Source organism: Dendropsophus ebraccatus, chromosome 2, assembly GCF_027789765.1.
Source record: "Dendropsophus ebraccatus isolate aDenEbr1 chromosome 2, aDenEbr1.pat, whole genome shotgun sequence".
NCBI lineage: Eukaryota > Metazoa > Chordata > Amphibia > Anura > Hylidae > Dendropsophus > Dendropsophus ebraccatus.
The window spans coordinates 196,620,837-196,637,697 of NC_091455.1; the positions used below are offsets into that span (position 1 = coordinate 196,620,837).

The 16,861-nt window shown below is 42.6% G+C and overlaps 1 protein-coding gene across 1 annotated transcript in view; it reads right to left on the minus strand.

Annotated features, from left to right (window-relative positions):
• The window catches only part of LOC138784214 (mycolipanoate synthase-like), a 29,735-nt gene that overhangs the window by 8,873 nt on the left and 4,001 nt on the right, over nt 1-16,861 (minus strand). The window contains exons 2-4 of the mRNA XM_069959720.1: nt 2,702-2,772; nt 1,862-2,015; nt 695-855 (exon numbers count right to left, since the gene is read on the minus strand). Coding sequence (XP_069815821.1) covers nt 695-855; nt 1,862-2,015; nt 2,702-2,759 — 373 coding nt within the window. The 5' untranslated portion in view covers nt 2,760-2,772. The remainder of the gene's footprint in view (nt 1-694; nt 856-1,861; nt 2,016-2,701; nt 2,773-16,861) is intronic.

Consider the following 16,861-nt stretch of genomic DNA (forward strand, 5'->3'; position numbering starts at 1 on the left):
CCTTAAAAATGACATATCAGAAAACATACAAACAAAAAAGGTAAATATATATATATATATATATATATATATATATATATATACACACACACACAGGGGCATAACTGGGATTCATGGGGCCCCATAGCAAAAAACAGTATGGGCCTCATGAATCCTAGTGTCTAGGGAGTAGTGTATGTAAAAGCAGCCCCCCCCCCACACACATCCCCGGACAGCGGTCAGGGTGGCTCTGAGAACCCCTCCCCCCCGGACGGCACTCAGATCGGCTCTGAGCGCAACATCAACCCCGACGCCCACGGTGCTCAGAGAACATCACTTTGCCCCTCGACAGCTCTCACAGACCACCACTCTTCTTACCCTCCGATGGGGCTCAGAGCATTCTGAGAGAGCTGCTCTGAGCGCCGTCGCTGGGGGGGGGGGGGGGGGGGCTAAGGAGGATGGAATGGTCTTTGAGTGTTGGGGATAGGGGGCGATGTTGCGCTGTGAGAAGGTTACCCATATGTGTGAGCCAAACTTTCAGCTGGAACCATGGAGACAGGCCATGCTCTGCCTGGGGGGAGGGAGGGCACAGGCCCCATAGCAGCTGTGTGGCCTGCCTCAATGGTAGCTTCGCCACTGTATATACATATATAATTTAAACTTTTTAAACTTATTTATAACTAAAGTTAATATTTGATTGTCGTTATTGCCTTACCTATAAATACTCCGGTATCACTTCCACTGAAGCTTTTCTCTGGGTAGCCTCCATCTTCCAGAGCCCTGTAGGTACATTCGAGCAGCAGTTTGTGTTGTGGATCCATAGTCTCAGTTTCAGACTTGTGGATTCCAAAAGGTTTAGGATCAAATTCATTAATGCTGTAAAAAAGGATTAAATTGAAATGTGTCTGATTCTATTAAGATTGGGTCTCGGGAAGCATTTTTTCTTATATTATATCAGTTAATATTAGATGCAGTCAGTTCTGTCAGAATCATGGGCACAGACCCCCATTAACTCCTATGCCCTGAAGTAGTCAACTCGTGATTACGCTTTGGTTATTTCCTGCATCTATACCAGTTTTTACTCAGATTCAGAGTGCAGATGACCAATCACAATGTTGGCTGATTGTTGATTTAAAACATGACCTAGAATCCCAATAACAATAGTGAACGATCGTGAACCCCCCCCCCCCCCCCCCCCACTGCTCTTACCTGCTCAATGTCTGTGCGTATAATAGCACAGACACCAAGTGGGGAACGAGGAGCAAGCGAGTGCTGACCTGACAGGTCGGCACTCACTGCCTCCTCATTATCGGGCCGTGTAATACAGCCCTAAGTATGGGAATTGATTTGAGCATAGTAACTAGCAGACCATTTTGGGGCCATAGGAGTGATTCTGGTCCATGCCAGTCAGTGCACAAACACATCATTACCCTCTCAGAATCAGGTGCATTGAATGGGAGAATCGTGATGTGAACACAGTCTTACTACATTTTTTAAATGCATAATAAAGAAGGTATATTTAGCAGACCCGATGCCCGCGCAGCACCACAACCTGCTCCTGGACCCTAGCCAGCAGTATTCCCAGCTCCACAACAGCCATGTCATGACCCGACTGACGCATGCCTGCTCAGCCAGTCAGTGGCTGAGGCGGGACACACCACTGCAGTCACTGATTGGCTGAGTGGGCTAAAACCTTCCCATTTGCAACGTACCGAGTTTTGACGTACCCCAGGCCGGAAGAGGATGACATCTGATGGGGGTTCAAGAGCCGGTGAGCATGCTGTCTTTACTATGTCCCCCATCCCCTGCGCGTAATGATTTTTTTCCCCCCTGGATTCAATTCTTCTTTATATGATAAAAAATTTAGCAACGGCATACTTACCCCTCCACAATGGCAGCTCGACTAGTACATATTTTTCCTGGTTTATTATAATCCGTATCATACCAATGTTTGACATTAAATCTATCCTCTGGTATCTCTATGGTGCAGTTTCTTCCTTCAACAACAACTTTCCAGAAGTTGTCAATTCCTTCCCCTGTGCAGAAGAAATATGACAGTAGGCATATCTGAAGTATAACACAGTTAAGAATTGATGACAAATAAGCATAAGTTGCAAAATTGCTTTTTTATTTGTCTCACGTGACATTTTATGGTAAAAGGGAGAAAGCCATTAGATAATTAAATAGTTATGGCTTTTAGAAACCAAAACGAAATGCTAAAACACTGGTCATTAAAGGAGAAGTCCGGCGGATTCTAAAAACCTGCAGCAGGCAGGGGGGAAATTAATTACAAGCACTGACTTACCTCTACCTCCTCATTATTAGGAATGCCCCTGGGTAGGATTTCTCCTAATCGTTATCTGTCTAAACAACGTGCATGTTCCTTAAAGATCCACCACATATGCGGTGTTCAAATAAGTGAAGAGGAGAAATCCTGCCCAGGGACGTTCCAAATGATTAGGAGGGTGGAGAGGAAGGAAGAAGAGGCGGTGCAGGCCTAGGGCACGCACACTCTAGGCCAAGCCAATTTGACACAGGGCTGCAAGTTTAAAAGTCGTTTTTTAGGACAATAACTGCATCACCTGCCGAACGGACCACAGGACAGATCTTGGATTTAAAGCAGCTATCTGTTGGTATATGCGGTTTGGGGGGGCAGATTGTGGGTACAGTCACTTTAAGCCCATATATATATGAATCAAACACCATGCATCAAAATACATACCACCTGGGAAGTGACATCCTATTCCAACTATTGCTATCTGATCTTCTGTATCATCCATTCTAAAGAGTTTTCTGTCATTGGAAGACAAAAAGAAATTAGTTCCAATAAGAGTAATATTGATGTTCTTTGTAAAAGCAGGTCATAAATACTGAGCACATTCATTATTTGGAGGGTTGTAATCGATTACGGCTGTTATTCTGTACTGTGTGTGTACACTGACGGCCAATTTTCCATTGAATACATTATTACATTAACCTCTTCATGTCAGCCAATTTTTAGTTTTTGCACATAATTTTTGCCTCCTTGTGTTCAGGACTGGGCTACTTTTTGTTTTTGTACTTTTATTTTTTTTCTCCTCATGTTTAAAAGATCATAGTGCTTACATTTTTTCACCTACAGACCCTTATTTTTTGCAAAATGGCAAACTTAATTTTTCCATTCCCTTTTTCACTCCCTGACGAAGCTAGGAGAGCGGAACGGCATTAGATTGTGAGGTAGGGGAATTATGGGAATGGCACCTGTGTTACATACTGGTAACTACTCTGTCATCCATATGTATTTGTCTATTTATATGTGATTCCTATCAGCGTACTGTAGCAACTGGCACTGGCACTTTATTATGCACGTTATGCTGGATGAATTATAATATATATTTTACAATATTTTGTATATGGATGCACTGGCACTTTAAATAACTTGTCCCAGCAACTTGGTCTCCCACCTCCCCAGGTCTTATTTTTATGTGTTGCTTTTTCTGTGATTGATCAAATCAACATTTATTTTGTTAATTAATATCTGATTTCATTTTTGATTAATTGGGGTTCCCCATATGAGTTTTCGGTGTAGTTTTTTTCCATAAAATATGCTGCGAAAATTTGCACTGTGAAGTTGAAAAAAAAAAAAAAAAACTAACTATTTGTTTTCATGTTTACACTGTTCACCCTATGGTAAAACTGAGAGTCAGTACAATGATAGGCAATTTAAAATGAGACTATTAGGTTGGATTCACGTAGTTTGCAGTGGTACCACTATGGGGCTATATTCACAGACTTTTTTCAACCGGAATCAGGAGTGGGACTGACAGGGCAAAATTAAAATGGAAAGATTTGCACAATTTCAGTTTTTTTCAACACACTCCTGGTTTTGGTAGAAAAAAGACTGACGGTAATACTATGTGTGACCATAGCCTTATTAATTACACATAAGCAATTCCAATATACTGTATATTAAACTCTTAAATAAAATGGACATATATTGGTATTACATATTAGTCATAATGATAACAATATTTAAAAGAGAAGTACGCCAATTTATAAAATCCAGCAGGGGGGAAATTGATTCCAAGAAGGAACTTACCTCTCCCTGTGCCCGTAGTGAGCGGTGGGACCAGCCATGGGACTCTCGCCAAACTCTCGCTCGAGTTGTGATGACGTCACGACTAGGGGAAAAAGGCCCGTCCTGGCTGATGGACTGGCTGTTCAGCCAATCAGTGACTGGCTGAGTGGCCAGTCCATCACCTGGGTTGTGACGTATCAGCGCTGGGGGTCCTGAGGCCGGTCCCACCACTCACAGCAGGCACAGAGAGAGGTAAGTTAGTACTTGTAATCAATTTTGTACCTGATGGCTGACTGATTTTATAAAACTCTGGACTTCTCTTTTAGTTAATAAAGATAAATTCAAAAGTAATATATATATATATATATATATATATATATGCATAAATATATTTCATTATTTTAGTGTGAGCTTTTACCTTTCAGTTACCTTTATTAAAGCAGGAAAGAAGGAAAATGAATTTGGTTTGAAGCCCGTGAGTCAGTCTTCCTATATTCTAACCATGGAGTTGTATCAGGGATGTCAACTATATGTGAGCGTTTTATATGTCAGTCCTAGACAATGATTTCTAGTGGTAGATTACTTTTTAATGAAGCTTTACAGTATGTAGGGAATTGATGCGTGAATTATTCTGACTCTTCCTGTTTTTGTAATAATATTGTACTAGTAATGTGATCTCACTAAAGAAATTCTCAGGTTAATCTTCATGGCTCCATTCCTAATATAACTGTGACGGGGAAATGATTTTGTTTAGTGATTTTCCTTTTGGTGTCAGCACATATGCCTGATGTCATCTTTTGAACAAAACTGACCTTTTCCTTTGTTATTCTGGTTGCTTAGGGCCCTATTCCACGGGCCGAGCAGGGCCTGATCAACGATGTAAACGAGCGCTGATCTGCTAGATCGGCGCTTGTTTACTGGGCCTATTCCATGGCCCCGATGATCGTTAAGCTAGGGCTGCAGGGACATCGTTACCGATGTCCTTGCAGCCCTTGCACCATACATTACCTGGCAGGACTTCTCCTCCGCTCCATCTTCCTCTCTGGGTCCCGCGGCGCAGCATCAGCAGCTTCGGTGCAGCCTGACTGAGCTGTCAGACCACTCAGCCAATCACTGGCCGCGGCGGTCCCGGCCAGTGATTGGCTGAGCGGTCTGACAGCTCAGTCAGGCCGCTCCGGAGCTGCTGATGCTGTGCCACGGGACCCGGGGAGGAAGACGGAGCGGAGGAGAAGTCCTGCCAGGTAATGTATGCTGCTTCTCAAATCGTCGGTCGCCCGCCGCGCACCGCTATTCCACCGTAAAGATACGCGGTGGGGGACCGTTGATTTTAGGTTTGGCCCTAAATAAACAATCAGCCGATGACACGATCATCGGCTGATCGTTTTCTCTATTCCACCAAGCGATAATCAGCTGAATTGGGCTCCTGTGGAATAGGCACCCTGGAATTCGCTCCCGTGGAATAGGCCCCTTAGCCTGGTTCTGGATAGAGTTGCCAGGGGCGTAGGGAAGGGGGAGCAGGGGGGCGCAGAGATGGGGGGAGGGGGCTCTGGCAAACCCTCAAGTTGTATTTCAGTGTTGCCTACAACAGCTTTTAGTTCTATAGACAGAGTGATCAGTTTGTCAGGGATCGCTCTGCCTATAAAACAAGCTTCCTTCTCCAGCCATTGGGTCAGGGGGGCCTAAACACATGGCAGAGGAGAGCACTGACCTCTGCACAAAAGGAACTCATCTATCCATCACCTCACCGCTCTGTCCTCTGATAACAGCAGAGAAAGGAAGGACCTCCCAACTCCCCTAACCCAGCCTGCAGAGAGCTGCCTGATGCTTGTGTCGGAGGTAATCTCTGGGCTCATGGTGATGGGAGCAGAGGGCACAGACTGTCAGGATTTCATGGGGGGGGACTTTAGTTGTGGTCAGTGCAGGGACCGGGATGTGGGTGAGGAGAGGACAGTCAGCTCCTGTCTGGTCGCCTTATCAGTGACTTTAAAGGGGGGAAATTACAATTACAAGTACTAACTTACCTCTCCCCGTGCCCGCGGTGAGCAACAGAACCAGCCTCGAGACCTCCCACAGGGCTCCAGGATCTCCGGCACTGACACGTCATGACCCAGCTGATGGACTGGCCGCTCAGGTAGTCAGTAATTGGGGAGTGACGAGGCTAAATGCCTGAGCGGCCAGTCCGTCAGAGGGGACAGGTCTTTTCCCCCCCGAGTCCTGGCGTCATTACAACTTAGGGATAAAGCCTTCCGGCGGGCATCCAGCTGCTTGTAATCAGTTTCCCCCTTGCCCCTGTCAGATTTGATACATTTCTGGACTTTAATGTATTCCACGAAACAAGTGAGTAGCTTAAACCCCAGTTAATGTAAATGTGTCTCTGTAGGAGGGCAGTGTTAGAGTTATATCTACTCACTTTTAGGCTAAGTTCACACAACATATTTTTTCATTTAATAACGACCATTGTTGCAGATTGCAACATTGGCCATTATTAAATGAAAAAATACATTGCATTGACTTCAATGGAATCCCGGACGAAGTATAAACACACTGTATACACTCTGGCCGGGATTCATTGCGGCTGCATGTCAGTTTTTTGTGTGGCCTCTATTCATTGAGGGGAAGGGATATGAGTAGACTGGGGCGCCAGGCCCAACTCCAGTGCATAGAACGGCCTGATTTGCTTATGAAGAAATGGGCGCAGATGTCGATTTGAAAAATGGACGCTGCCACCAGGTTCTCTGCGCCAGCACTGATCAAGTTATATAAAAAAAGGGAATAAAAAGTTATCCATGTTGACTAAAACTAGTTTGGTGGTGATCAGTTCTCAATGCAGAATGAACATGTCAGGACTGGGAGGTAGTTATAAGACACAACAGTGAGCCCTTAGGCTGAGCCCACTGTCCCTATCTACTTGCCTCAAACGGCCCTAGACAGCCGTGGACAACCATGAAGGCAGTCCCTGCTCTGGTATAGGTGAAACACAGAACGAGACAGATGAACAAACACAAAGAGAGAGTCAACAAGTCACGGTCCAAACCAAAGGGGCAATGCAGTACAGAATCAGTAATCAATCGGATAGTCAGAGGTCAGGTGGGAGGTCAGGTAACAGGTCGAGGTTAGGAACGGGGTTCGCAGGAACAGACAGGGGAAGCTGGGATCAGGGTGTGCACCCTAATAACCAGCACTTAGAGAGTGGCTCAGCTTTCTTTTATGAGGATCAAGAGCCCGGTCCGGATCCCCATTAAACCGGTGCTCTGATCCTTAAGGTTCCAGACAGAGGAAAATGTCAATCAAAAAGACGTGCTCAGCTGCAGCAATAAAGTCTAGCAGAGCTTAGTGTAACTCTAGCATTGCCGGAAGCTGAGAAGCAATCGGTATGTCACACAAAAGCAAAAACCAGGCCCAGTTCACACCAGGCTACTGCACATTCCTGACAGAACACCTTAACATTTATTACAATGAGAGGACTAATCCAAGATGTTTTCTTCATGCTGAGTGGTGAGTATTGGGGCCATGAGCTCTTTTTATCTTTGCTATGATGTTGTTGTTGGTTTGTTCTGCAAATGTTCTTTTCCCTCAACAGGTTATTTCAATTCTTCTGGCATTACATGAATAAAAAGCTATCTAGGTTGGCTAAAAACGCATTGGTTGTTTCATATATCCCAACATAAAATGTGATGATACATTTATAAATTGTTCTTTTGATGTGGTCTACAAGATCTGTTCACAATGCAGAATGAACACATTTACTTTTTTTTTTCCAAACTTATTTTATTGAAAAGGTCAGTTAAGCATATACAATAAGCATTAGGGAATACGCAGTTCCTTGTCCAGAAATACAATCAATTTGATACATAGTGACCTCAATTTTTTGAAATTTTCTGCTATGACAAGTTATGATACATGTACTTAAAGAAATTTACAGAGACCACATATATTCCCAACATTCCAGATGATCTAAATAAAAGTGACCGGTTGGGAAAAAGCAGAAAAAGTGTAATAATACAAATTAACATAACATATGAAGGTATTTGAGTAAAAATGAAATGACATGAGTGTGTACCGAAAGTCCTTACGTTTTGTACTATAGAGGAATGACCATATGGCATAAAATAGAGAGAAAAGAACAATTGTTGGCTCTCAATACGAGTATTCTAAGTACTTAGTCTAGGTAGGGGTGGAGGTTTGTAGATATTGTTTGTAGTATATGTTCCATGGTTCCCATAGAGTTAGATATTTCTCATGTGTGCCTGATTCCCAACTGCATAGCTCTTCTAATCTTGCTATGAGTTGAACTTTTTCAATCCACTCTTTTAGGGTGGGTGAAATATCCTCTCTCCAATGCAGTGGGATTAGCAGTTTTGCAGCTGTCAGTAATAGAGTTGGTAGGTGGTTTTTAGATGGCGTAAACCTCTGATTGGGGACCCATAGGAGTATTAGTAATGGGTCTAAGGGTATATCGCTTCCACAGATTACCAATATTTGTTGGGTGATTGTTTGCCAAAAATTTGTTAGTTTTGGGCAATTAAGCCATATATGAGAAAGCGTACCTGAACCTGAATTGCATCTCCAGCAGGTGTCTGTTTTTAGTATATTCATTTTTTTCAGAAGATAAGGTGTTCTGTACCATCTGGTAAGTAATTTATAAGAATTTTCTTGTATCTTAACACATCTCGAGAAACCGTGGGAGTTTCTGAAGATTTGCAAGGTTGTAGTGTGAGAAAATGAAGTATTAAGCTCCTTTTCCCAAGCACCAATGAAAGGTGGAGTGGAGTCTGCCTCCTTAGTTAAAAGGCCATTATATAATTGTAACGCCTGGAGTAGTGGATCCACTGGACCGACACCAGCGATGGCACTAACCTCACCAGGGGGCGGAGTCTAAGGGGCCGCTGGTTTTCACCAGAGCCCGCCGCAAGGCGGGATGGACTTGCTGCGGCAGGCGACCCCCAGGTCGCTACCCCTGGCTTGGTTGCTGGTGTCGGCAGGCGAGGCGTGGCAGGAGATGGCACAGGCAATGGTCTGCAGGTGAGAGCGCACGTGACAGGCTGAACACGGGAACAGATGGAGTGACTGGGGAACAGGAACCAGGAACAGGGACTAGGGACCAGGTAACGGATAGGACTCAGGAACAGGGACTTGGGACCAGGTAGCGGAATAGGACACAGGAACAACAGGGGGCTGGGCCAACGCTATGGGAAGCATGTAGAGGCTCCAACACTAAGGACAGGGCATGCTGGGATTTATAGGAGAGTGATTGGTGCCACTAACCAATTGGGAGCGCACTGCCCCTTTAAATCTGAGACAGCCGGCGCGCGCGCCCTAGGAGGCGGGGACGCGCGCGCCGGCCGGCACAGCGAGAGGCAGGAGCGTGGAGAGGTGAGGCGCCCCCCGGGGCCGAAGTAATAGCAGCGCCGGGTCCCTGACTATGGACACCGGCTGCTGCACGGGGCAGGAGGCGGTCGCGGCGTCCCGGAACGCGGGACGCCGCCGCGGCCGTGACAGTAATTTAGAAATTAAACCTTTAGGAAATCCATCCATGTTCAGGTAGTTTTCTAGCCATGAGGATTCTCTATAGGAAGGAAATTCTTTTAGGAATCTCTTACATTCACTTTGAAATATCTCATTATTGGAGGATCTGGCAATACCCATCGAGGTGTTATCATATAAATCCTCCAGATCTGGTATGTTTACGGTTGTTCTAATGTGTGGGTATATAGTCAGATGCAGTAGATTCGACCAGGGAGATGTCAGAGATGTTTTAGGTCCATACAGGAAGGAAGGTAATAACCCTAGTGGCATGTGTGGTGGTGGGTCTTTTGTTGCTAATGTTTTATAAAAGTAGTTTTGCCACACATCAAGGGTTCCTTTCAATAGGGGGCCGACCCATTTATCTGTGTATTTGCATTTTGTCCATAGGCAAATTAGGTTATCTCTACCTAATATATGTTTTTCTAACTGTACAAATAAAGGGGATGTCTTAGTTGAAGTCAGAGATAACCATCTCGCCAAGTGGATTGCTCGATAATATGTCCTTAAGTCGGGGAGGCCACACCCACCTAGTGATTTTTGCTGTCTCATGTGCGTATATGCTATTCGGGGTCTTGAGTTTTGCCAAATAAATCTATTACAAATGGATCTCCATTTAGTGAAGAACGCTGTCGGGAGTTTAATTGGGACAGTCTGTAAGAGGTATAACACTTGCGGGAGGATATATGTTTTTATCAAGTTTTTTCTTCCTAGCCATGACACAAAGGGGATTTTTAAAGACTCAAGATGTTTAGAAATCTTGGTTAGCTGAGGTTTATAATTCAAATCATAAAGTTTACTCAGGTCGTTTGGGACAAGTATGCCTAAGTATTTAATTGCCGTACCTGGCCAGGAAAAGTGGGCTAATTTTTTTAGTTCCGTGATTTGAGCGTGAGGTACTGAGAGGTTTAAAGCTTCGGATTTAGTATAATTAATTTTAATGAATTTTAATTTTAATTAATGAACACATTTACATTTTATTATTATGAGAGAAAAAATCCAAGATGGCTTCTGCAGACTAAAAGGTAAGTCTTAAGGTCTAGTCTAGCGCTCGCGTCATTTCTTTTTTCTTTTCTCTCTGTTTCTTGACCACATTTGTGTGCATGTATGGGATCCGTTTGCTCTAGCGCTTGGCATTGGCGCAATACCATGTCATCACTTGCACTGGGCATGTGAGTGGTCAAATACACCTGGACCTGGATGCGACCGGGAGGGACCATGCTCCTGTTGTATGCACCAATTGATCATGCAGGTGATTATATTTATTCTACCACTTTGAGTTGAGTTGAATCTGGGGAGGGTTAAATAGCTGGACCTATGATTATGAAGCTACCCCTCCAGAAAGGCGTTTGCCAAAACGTAATGTATATATTCTGCACTGATAAAAGTCTGGTGTTTAGCCCCAGTTAAAGGGGTTGGCCAAAAAATCGCCTTAAATTAAAAGGTCAGTCTTGTACATAAAGGCAGACATCGGACATACTGTATGTACAGTACTAACAGGAAAAGGAAAATCACTAAATTATTTCCTGGTAAGACCGATTGACTCATGTAACTACAGTGACATAATTTGTCAAACAATTAACTTAAGCAAATGTGCCCAGTCAAATCCCTAAATCCCTAATTCCAACCATATATCTGTGTTACTGTACACGGATTGTCTCACTTTACAGTAAAATGATCTTTGCCCCCCCTATAAATCATTGTCTAAGACTGATGTATAAAAAGCTGATTAGCTAAATCCTTGGACTATATAGACTATGAGAAGAATTACTTTTTACTTTATTAACTTTTTCCTGCTTTTAACAAATCGGTAAAGAAAATATTTTATAATGATTAAATTTAATTTGAATTTATTCAATTCTCGGTTAACTTTTCTAAATAAATATTGCTTATCATGATGTGTACTTAATTTTACTTATGTATTTAGACAATTACATATCTGAATTGCTTCTGTATAATGGATGGGTGATTAAGAAAACCATTTGTGGATTATCTACTGCAGAATATGTAAATTCAGCCTAACATTCTGCAGATGTTTCTGATGAAGGTTATTGTGCACAATTTGTGAAATTTCACAATACAAATAGACAAAATGAATTCATTTTACCAACAATGTAAGGAATAGTTTTATATGGTCACTGCACCAGTTATGAGGAGGAGATAAAAATCTTAGTGGTAAAGCACACTGTTCCAAGGTTCGGGTAACCTTCAATAACTAGCTCCCATAGTAAATTTTTTTGTTAAAATTTGCCGGCATCCTGCCAAATTTGTCAAACCTATTTTATTTTTTCGTTCAAATTTTTATTTTTCGTTTAAACATGCCTTGAATAATAAAAATATATATACAAAAATTAGAACAAAAAAAATGCAATAGGTTTGTTACTTTGTTACTTGTTTGTTACTTAGGTTAACCTAGGGGAAATGCACTCGAGCATTTTACTACTCGCTCAATTCTAAAAGGGAACGCTTTAACAACACAATGTAACTCCAAGTCAATCACACTTCTGCGAAATCAACCAGTCCAGTTATGAAACTGACTGTGAATCAATTTCTAATATTGTTGGGCAAATGGAACAGACAACAGGTAGAAATGAGCAATAAGCAAGACCCCTTCTATAAAGGAGAGATTCTGCAGGGGATGAACACAGACTGTTCCTCTGTTCTCATCCTTTTTGACTGTTGTTTTGGTCACTTTTGCATCTTGTCATTGCTCTCACTCCTAGAGGTAGCATGAGGCAGTGTCTACAGCCCACAGAAGTAGCTCGGGTAGTGCAGCTCATCCAGGATGGCCCATCAATACGAGCGGTGGCAAGGTTAGGCAAGGTTTCACACAGAGGGGCAAGTATTAGTCATGAGACAGCTAGCAAGTTCAATGACATCCGAAAGTAGAATAATCTTCAAGGTCTAGTTAGGAATCCAAATACATAAGTGCTATGTTTCGACCCCAGAGGGGCCTTCTCACATTTTCTCAGGGGTCAAAATGTAGCACCTATGTATTGGGATTCCTAAATAAACTATAAAGGTTATTCTACGTTCGGATGCTATTGGACTTTTTTATTTCAACTTCTGAAGCCTTCATTTGGGATAGTTAGCATTTTGGCATGCATATGCCTTCCAATTGGGCCAGACGGGTGATTACTTCACTGTACTATTGGACTCTAGTTCTAGTTTGTAGCTAGCTGTGACTGTCAACTATCTGGAACAACTCTGATCACAGCAATATCAAGAGCTTGACACAGTGACTGCTCATTGCCTAGGTATAACTGTACATGCATTTATGGTAAGGCACAGCAAAAATGAATATATGGTCTTACACAGGAAGGTTAAAAAAAAAATCCAGTTTTGCTAAATTAACTAGAATGTTGGGGCACAAATGCCCTGTGTTTGCTTTAACACATTTTTTTTTGTTAAAAATTGATCAACCTGGTGGTCATTTTCAAGTTACAAAGATCATTTTTAATAATTCACACATTATAAATATTAAGCAACAGAATCAAAATATTGAGCAAGTAAATCATTTTGATATACATAGCACTTGGTAAGGTAATAAGTAAGGTTATAGATGTAAAAATTATTGTAATATTTATGATATATATAAATTTCAGTGTTAATATGCTTAGTTTAGCTTGATTCTTAACAAGTTTGCAAAACATACCTATTTAGTTATAGTACTGTCACTTAGCGGGAGCAAGGTATTATCCGTAATTTATTGCATCTGTCCAATTACCTGCAAGACCCACTGTGATGTCAGCACCTCACCCTGTATATAGTGTGATCCACTTCCTGGAGGCGGCTGTACTGTATGTGCAGAGGAGAGAAGGATCGGAGCAGGCAGTTAGTGCAAGGCAGGGAGAGAAATAGAGAGAGAGAGAAGGATAGAGAGGAGAGGATAGGAGAGTCAATTCTAGCTGGGTGTCTCTGGGTGCTGTGGGTAAAGTTATCCCAGTGTGTAGGAGAATTGGTCAATGATCAGTGAATCCAGGCTGTGGGTGCTGTAGGTGGTTAACCTATTGGTATCCCAGTGTGTGGAAGAAGTTGTCAGTGTCCAGTGAATCTGTGCTATGGGTGGTTAACCCATTGGTATCCCAGAGTGTGGAAGAAGTGATCAGTGTCCAGTGAATCCAGTCTGTGGATGCAGTTAACCAAGTATTCCGGCTCAGTGAAATTCCTGCTGTACTATAAAACATGTGACAAAAATATTACAAAACGCATTCAAATTCCCATCAAACCCCTGTACAATAAAGTATTCAACCACTTACATTCCCAGTGACCCCTACCCCCATTAGGTTACATCTGTGGCCTGTCCCATTTATTAAGGCACCAGTAATGGCACAATTCCCCATATAAACAATTTATTTGGCTCCCTCTTGCAGCAGTGTTTTCCCATAGGAAATAATGTAAATGTGTTTAATTGGTTCCAGCACCCACCAATAATTACCTAGAGTACCCATATATCACATTGATAAGTGCCCAGTTTAATCCCTGCAGTACAGTAAAGAACAGCACTATACTGTACAGTATATTATACACAAGAAAAATTCAACAAAACCAGCAATTATAGCACAGTAGTCACTAACGCCTCACTCATTCCTTTACTGTATAGAGTCCCCCCATCCCAGCACTGTAAAGGATGGGAGATGGTGCACTGACTGTACTATTGTGGTGTCCAACCATGGGTGTTACTAGTGCTTTACACCCCTCACAAAAGTCTGTACTTCAAGTAACTGTGGTAATGAAGTAGTACCTAAGTTTTGCCACAAGATGTAGCTATTGTATGTAACTGTACTTGTATTTTGCATAGCTGTAGGAAACTAAAGGGTTATTGTTTGTTGTGATCTGTACACCAATGAGGACCTTCTCTTCTTCTCTACCTATCTCTAAGCTCCTTTTTTTCTATGCTTTTTTTTTCCACCACTCACAGGGGACATTACCTCTCCTGTAGGAAGTTATCACATGGGGAGAGGAAGTATACACCTACACTTAGTCAGTTTTAGTCAGGTTTCTGTGCAGAGAAGACGCACATGGGAGACTTAGACACCAGTTTCTTGAATGCAGCACTTCTACCCACTATGCAGTGTTAAGCTACTCCAGGGAGAGGACAAGGCAGAGAAACCCCAACCCACACCGAGAACAAGTCTAGAAGTGCAGGACAGTATCCTGATAACAAGAGGAACTGATCCGGATAGAGCAAAGTTGCTAGAAGCCTACGTACTCTATCTCGCAGCACCGATGTAACCAGGAAATCTTGGCCACTCTGCTCAACTCGGGTAACAAGGTCTGGGGCTTGTGTCACCCTCACAGGACGGGTCACTGGCGGGCAAAAGGTGGTATAGCAACAAAGGTTGAAACACAGGCACAAGTAAACGTCTACTTTCAAGTCTTCAGTATTCTACTTCTTCTAAAGTTCTGGCAGAGCACACTTCTACCCTGGGTTGGGACTCTCAGCACACACTCCTCTCCACTACTCTGAACTTGAAGCACAAACTCCTCTTCACTGTTCTGGACTCTTGGTACAAGCTCCTCTCTGCTTCTCACAGCTCTTCTACTCTAAAGGTCCTCAGTACAGCTTCTGTCTTGTCAAGTCTCCAGTCTGCTATCAGCTATTGTATAAAATATTTCTATAGTAAAGAAGATTTATTTATGCTAACGGGACTCAGTAATTCTTGTTCAGGCACCTACACAGTTAACACCACATCCTTGGGTCATCTCCCCTTTCTGTGGGTGGCAGTACCGATAGTCCGGGTGGGTCACAACTCCAATCCGGACCATCGTGATAAGTACCCAAGGGACCCCCTTAAAGCCTGGAAGGTCACCGACAGGGAAAAGGGTTTAGCTCGCCACTCTTAAATAAAAGCAGGTGTGCTCCCATACCTGTGACCACCTGGCACTGGTTTCATGACACTATACCATCTGGCTGATCTATACTTCAACCAACCACCACAGAAGTGGCGTCACACTCTACCATCTGACCAAGTGACCAGTCGGGCACACACACCACGCTACTACTGTACTGTATATGCACTCCAGCAATCTTATCAACTCACCACCTACAACCAACCATCTACGCTCGCAAAAAAGTTCAAATATTGATCAAAGTTTGAATTCCGAACATTACTTCCAGGTGAATTTCCATTTAAATACTGAGCAGTTCAAATTCAGAAGTGTTCGAAAACCGAGGTACTACTGTATATCATTTGAGCCATACTTGCACCTTGTACTACTTGAAAAACATCCTATTGTGGCATAGAAATATTGCTGTGTCTTGGGAGAGATAAAACACTTTATTTTTCACCAATTGGAGTGCTGTTTAAATATACTGTTCATATACTGTATGTGTAATTTAGATTTACTGTAGGTCTAACACAAACTGCTGTACAATAATAGTTTCTGATACTTCCTCCTTAAGTCATCTTTTTCATTTGGCCGGTGACCTCAGTAATTTGCATTTAGAATGACCGGTGCTTAGGTTAGTTATTCATTAGTTACCGTGTCATCTAGATATAGAAAAGTCCCTTCTTACTTGGCACTTCTTTACAGAAAAGAATAGGACCATCTATGATCTGCTGCTACAGACTTTTCGGAAGTTTACTTGTTACACGTCTACTATATATTGTATTATCAGTTACAAACTCCTAATTTCTTTATTCTTCTTACTCTTCACAGATAAAGAATTGACAATGGGCAGGTGTCACACAGACTGTATACAGAGGCCTCTCTCTATTGCCTTTCGTAGGCTTGGTAAGGTGGTCGGAAGATACCCATGGTGGTTCCTAATAATTCCTATTGTGTTATCTGCTGGGTTGGGAGCTGGTTTCTTCTTCTTACCCCAGAGAAAAGCAAATGACATAGAAGATCAGTTTACACCGATTGGAGGTCCGGCTAAAGCTGAACGTGAATTTGTACAGGAACATTTTCCCACCAATGACTCGGGACAGTTTTCTGCACAGCGATTGTATAGAGAAGGGTCTTTTGTCTCTCTCATAGCTGTAAGCAAATGTAGTAATGTCTTAAATGTTAACATGTTTGAGGAGGTTACGAAGCTGGACGAGATGGTGCAGAACATCACAGTTAACGGAACTCTAACATATCAGCAAATATGTGTAGAAGACCAGGAAAAGAAATGTATCCCGGCTAATCCGCTCCTGCCTGAAGTGCAAGGTGATGTAAGTCTGATAAAGACAATACCTATAAGTTATCCCAGGTTTCAAAATAGAATGTTCCTTGGAACTTACCTGGGAGGAGTGACGCTGAATACAGAAAATACTGTGCAAAAAGCCAAAGCTATCAAGTTAGTATACTATG